The following is a 6,000-nucleotide window of genomic DNA, read 5'->3' as shown; positions in this document are numbered from 1 at the left end:
GGGGTTATTATGGGATGTGATGGGGTTATTATGGGATGTGATGGGGTTATTATGGGATGTGATGGGGTTATTATGGGGTGTGATGGGGTTATTATGGGATGTGATGGGGTTATTATGGGATGTGATGGGGTTATTATGGGGTTATTATGGGGTTATTATGGGATGTGATGGGGTTATTATGGGATGTGATGGGGTTATTATGGGGTTATTATGGGGTTATTATGGGATGTGATGGGGTTATTATGGGGATGTGATGGGGTTATTATGGGATGTGATGGGGTTATTATGGGGTGTGATGGGGTTATTATGGGATGTGATGGGGTTATTATGGGATGTGATGGGGTTATTATGGGATGTGATGGGGTTATTATGGGATGTGATGGGGTGTGATGGGGTTATTATGGGATGTGATGGGGTTATTATGGGGTGTCGGCGCCCCCCCCCCAGACCCCAAGGTTTTCGACACCCCCGAGGAAGCCGCTTCGGGGTTCCTGGCCTCGCTCACCCAGACCGTGGAGGCCGCCGAGGCCAACGAGACCCGAGGTAATGGGGTGCTATGGGGCTCTATGGGTCCCTATGGGGCGCTATGGGGCGCTATGGGGCTCTATGGGTCTCCATGATCTCCATGGGTCTCTATGGGTCTCTATGGTCCTCTATGGGTCTCTATGGGTCCTTATGGGTCTCCATGGGTCTCTATGGGTCCTTATGGGTCTCCATGGGTCTCTATGGGTCCTTATGGGTCTCTATGGACTCTATGGGTCCCTATTGGTCCCTATGTGTCCCTATGGTCTCAATGGGCTCCATGATCTCCATGGGTCTCTATGGGTCTCTATGGGTCCTTATGGGTCTCCATGGGTCTCTATGTGTCTCAATGGTCTCTATGGGTCCCTGTGGTCCTCTATGGGTCTCTATGGGTAACTATGGGTCTCTATGATCCCTATGGATCCCTATCTGTCTCTATGGTCTCTATGGGTCTCTATTGGCCCCTATGGGTTCCTATGGTCTCTATGGTCTTCTATGATCCCTATGGGTCTCTATGGGTCTCTATGGGTCCTAATGGGTCTCTATGGGTCCCTATGGGTCCCAATGGCTCCCTATGGCTCCCTATGGGTCCCTATGGGTCCCTATGGGCTCTATGGCTCCCTATGGGTCCCAATGGCTCCCTATGGGTCCCAATGGCTCCCAATGGGTCCCAATGGGTCCCTATGGGTCCCAATGGCTCCCAATGGCTCCCAATGGCTCCCTATGGGTCCCAATGGGTGCCTATGGGTCCCAATGGGTCCCTATGGGTCCCAATGGGTGCCTATGGGTCTCAGGCCCCACAGAGAAGCGCCGCATCCGCTTGGGCTCCGCCTCCGCCCTCCACATTTTCCTGCTCCTCGACGCCTCCCAAAGCATCGGAGCCCAGGACTTCGGGGACGCCCGGGATGCCCTGAGGGGGCTGGTGGAGAAGGTGAGACCCATAGGGACCCATAGGGACCCATAGGGACCCATAGGGACCCATAGGGACACATAGAGACCCATAGAGACACATAGAGACACATAGAGACACATAGAGACCCATAGGGGACCATAGAGACCCATAGAGACCCATAGAGACCCATAGAGACCCATAGAGACCATTGAGACCCATAGAGCCCCATAGGGGACCATAGAGACCATAGAGCCCATTGAGACCATAGGGACCCATAGGGACCCATAGGGACCCATAGAGACCCATAGAGACCCATAGAGACCCATAGGGACCCATAGGGACCCATAGGGACACATAGAGACCCATAGGGACCCATAGAGACACATAGAGACACATAGGGACCCATAGAGACCCATAGCGACCCATAGGGACCCATAGGGACCCATAGGGACCCATAGAGACCCATAGAGACCCATAGAGACCCATAGGGACCCATAGGGACCCATTGGGACCCATAGGGACCCATAGAGACCCATAGGGACCCATAGAGACCCATAGAGACCCATAGAGACCCATAGAGACCCATAGGGACCCATAGAGACCCATAGGGACCCATAGGGACACATAGAGACCCATAGAGACCCATAGAGACACATAGAGACCCATAGGGACCCATAGGGACCCATAGAGACCCATAGAGACACATAGAGACCCATAGGGACCCATAGAGACCCATAGAGACCCATAGAGAACCATAGGGACCCATAGAGACCCATAGCGACCCATAGGGACCCATAGGGACCCATAGAGACCCATAGAGACCCATAGGGACCCATAGAGACCCATAGAGACCCATAGCGACCCATAGGGACCCATAGGGACCCATAGGGACCCATAGAGACCCATAGAGACCCATAGAGACCCATAGGGACCCATAGGGACCCATTGGGACCCATAGGGACCCATAGAGACCCATAGGGACCCATAGAGACCCATAGAGACCCATAGAGACCCATAGAGACCCATAGGGACCCATAGAGACCCATAGAGACCCATAGAGACCCATAGAGACCCATAGGGACCCATAGAGACCCATAGGGACCCATAGAGAACCATAGAGACCCATAGAGACACAAAGGGACCCATAGAGACCATAGAGACACATAGAGACCCATAGCGCCCCATAGTGCCCCATGGTGCCCCATAGCGCCCCATAGGGACCCATAGCACCCCAGAGCCCCCCATAGTGTCCTATAGCCCCCCCATAGGGACCCATAGCACCCCATAGGGACCCATAGAGCCTCATAGAGCCCCATAGGGACCCATAGCGCCCCACAGGGACCCATAGCACCCCGTAGCGCCCCATGGCGCCCCATAGCGCCCCATAGCCCCCCCGTAGGGACTCATAGCGCCCCATAGTGCCCCATAGACCCCCATAGGGACCCATAGGTACCTGTAGCACCCCATAGGGCCCCATAGGGCCCCATAGCGCCCCATAGTGCCCCATGGTGCCCCATAGCGCCCCATAGGGACCCATAGCACCCCAGAGCCCCCCATAGTGTCCTATAGCCCCCCCATATGGACCCATAGCGACCCATAGCGCCCCATAGGGACCCATAGCGCCTCATAGAGCCCCATAGGGACCCATAGTGCCCCATAGGGACCCATAGCACCCCGTAGCGCCCCATGGCGCCCCATAGTGCCCCATAGGGACCCATAGGGACCCATAGCGCCCCATAGCCCCCCCATAGGGACCCATAGCACCCCATAGGCCCCCATAGCATCCCATATGACCCCATAGGCCCCCATAGGTACCTGTAGCACCCCATAGCACCCCATAGGGACCCATAGCGCCCCATAGTGCCCCATAGGGACCCATAGCACCCCATACCACCCCATAGGCCCCCATAGGTACCTGTAGCACCCCATAGGGCCCCATAGGGACCCATAGCACCCCATAGGTACCTGTAGCACCCCATAGCGCCCCATAGGGACCCGTAGCACCCCACAGCACCCCATCGAGCCCCATGGGACCCCATAGGGCCCCATAGGGAGCCTCCTAACCCCATCGCACCCCATAGATCGCCAGCTATGGGGCTGCCCCACACTACGGCATCATCACCTTCGGGACGGAGGCGCAGGTCGTGCTCAGCCCCATGGATCCACGGGCGGCCGATGCCGATTGGGTGGGAGAGGTGCTGGAGGGGCTCAGCTTCAAAGGTGGGGCTATGGGGGGCTATGGGGCTATAGGGGCTATGGGGGGCTATGGGGCTATAGGGGGCTATGGGGCTATGGGGGGCTATGGGGCTATGGGGGCTATGGGGCTATGGGGGGCTATGGGGGGCTATGGGGCTATGGGGGGCTATGGGGCTATGGGGGGCTATGGGGGGCTATGGGGGCTATGGGGCTATGGGGGGCTATGGGGCTATGGGGGGCTATGGGGCTATGGGGGGCTATGGGGCTATGGGGGTCTATGGGGCTATAGGGGTCTATGGGGCTATGGGGGGCTATGGGGCTATAGGGGGCTATGGGGCTATAGGGGGGTCTGTGGGGCTATGGGGGGCTATGGGGCTATGGGGGGCTATGGGGCTGTAGGGGTCTATGGGGCTGTGTGGGGGCTATGGGGGTCTATGGGGCTATGGGGGTCTATGGGGCTATGGGGGTCTATGGGACTATGGGGGCCTATGGGGCTATGGGGGTCTGTGGGGCTATGGGGGTCTGTGGGGCTATAGGGGGCTATGGGGCTATGGGGCTATGGGGGGGTATGGGGCTATGGGGGTCATGGGGCTATAGGGGTCTATGGGGCTATGGGGGTCTATGGGGGGACTGTGGGGCTATGGGAGTCTATGGGGCTATGAGTGTCTATGGGGCTATGGGGGGTCTATGGGGCTATGGGGGGGCTATGGGGCTATGGGGCTATGGGGGGGCTATAGGGGTCTATGGGGCTGTGGGGGGCTATGGGGGTCTATGGGGCTATGGGAGTCTATGGGGCTATGGGGGTCTATGGGGGGGTCTATGGGGGATATGGGGGGGGCTATGGGGGGGCTATGGGGCTATAGGGGTCTATGTGGCTATGGAGGTCTATGGGGCTATGGGGCTGTAGGGGTCTATGGGGGGGCTATGGGGCTATGGGAGTCTATGGGGCTGTGGGGGGCTATGGGGCTGTAGGGGTCTATGGGGCTATGGGGGTCTATGGGGCTGTAGGGGTCTATGGGGCTATGGGGGAGCTATGGGGCTATGGGGGGGCTATGGGGTTATAGGGGGCTATGGGGCTATGGGGCTATGGGGGGGCTATGGGGCTATGGGGGGGTATGGGGCTATAGGGGTCCATGGGGCTATGGGGGTCTATGGGGGGACTGTGGGGCTATGGGAGTCTATGGGGCTATGAGGGTCTATGGGGCTATGGGGGGTCTATGGGACCATGTGGGGGCTATGGGGGTCTATGGGGCTATGGGGGGGCTATTGGGCTATGAGGGTCTATAGGGCTATGGGGGGCTATGGGGCTATAGGGGTCTATGGGGGTCTATGGGGCTATAGGGGTCTATGAGGCTATGGGCGTCTATGATGCTATGGGGGGCCTATGGGTCTATGGGGGTCTATCGGGCTATAGGGGTCTATGGGGCTATAGGGGTCCATGGGGCTATGGGGGTCTATGGGGGGACTGTGGGGCTATGGGGGTCTATGGGGCTATGAGGGTCTATGGGGGTCTATGGGGCTATGGGGGGGGGGTATTGGGCTATGGGGGTGTATGGGGCTCCCCATTGGTCTCCATGGTCCACCTTGGTGTCCATGGTCTCTATGGGTCCCTATGGGTCTCAGTGGGTCTCTATGTGTCCCTATGGCTCCCTATGGGTCTCTATGGGTCCCTATGGGTCTCTATGGGTCTCTATGTGTCTCTATGGGTCTCTATGGGTCTCTATGTGTCTCTATGGGTCTCTATGGGTCTCTATGGGGTCTCTATGGGGTCTCTATGGGTCTCTATGGGGTCTCTATGGGTCTCTATGGGTCTGTATGGGGTCCCTATGGGCTCCCTATGTGTCTCTATGTGTCCGCTGGGTCCTAGCGCACGCCCTCCGGCCGGGCACCAACCCCCACGCCGCGCTCCGGGCTCTCTACGAGCTCCTGGTGCGGGAGGAGCGGAGCCAGGAGCTGAGGGGGGAGCGCCCCGCCCCCGTGACCAGCACCACGCGTCACGTGATCGTCATCATGAGCGACGGTGAGGGGGGGGTGGGGGAGGGGACACCCCCAAAAAATGAACGGAAGCGACCCGAAAATGATGCGAAAAATGGCAGGAAACAAGGCAAAAATGAGCCAAAATCGACCCAAAAACTGACCAAAAAATGACCCAAAATCAACCCAAAAACTGACCAAAATCACCCCCAAAACTGACCCAAAATCGCCCCAAAAACTGACCCAAAAGTGACCCAAAACAACCCAAAAACTGACACAAAAAGAACCCAAAGTAAACCCAAAAACTGACCCCAAAATGAACCAAAATCGACCCAAAAACTGACCCAAAACTGACCCAAAATCAACCCAAAAACTCACCAAAATCAACCCAAAATCAACCCCAAAACTGACCAAAA

General features: G+C 57.5%; 1 protein-coding gene across 1 annotated transcript in view; it reads left to right on the top strand.

Annotated features, from left to right (window-relative positions):
* Positions 1-410: 410 nt before the first annotated feature.
* Positions 411-6,000, top strand: part of CFB (complement factor B) — a 29,380-nt gene continuing 23,790 nt past the window's right edge. The window contains exons 1-4 of the mRNA XM_062636239.1: positions 411-543; positions 1,317-1,453; positions 3,496-3,634; positions 5,478-5,630. Coding sequence (XP_062492223.1) covers positions 411-543; positions 1,317-1,453; positions 3,496-3,634; positions 5,478-5,630 — 562 coding nt within the window. The remainder of the gene's footprint in view (positions 544-1,316; positions 1,454-3,495; positions 3,635-5,477; positions 5,631-6,000) is intronic.

Source organism: Pezoporus occidentalis, unplaced genomic scaffold (assembly GCF_034315485.1).
Source record: "Pezoporus occidentalis ecotype Australia unplaced genomic scaffold, CSIRO_AGI_Poc_V1 ctg471, whole genome shotgun sequence".
NCBI classification, from domain to species: domain Eukaryota; kingdom Metazoa; phylum Chordata; class Aves; order Psittaciformes; family Psittacidae; genus Pezoporus; species Pezoporus occidentalis.
The sequence above is the reverse complement of the archived record's forward strand: the minus strand, read 5'-3'. Positions and strand labels throughout refer to the sequence as shown.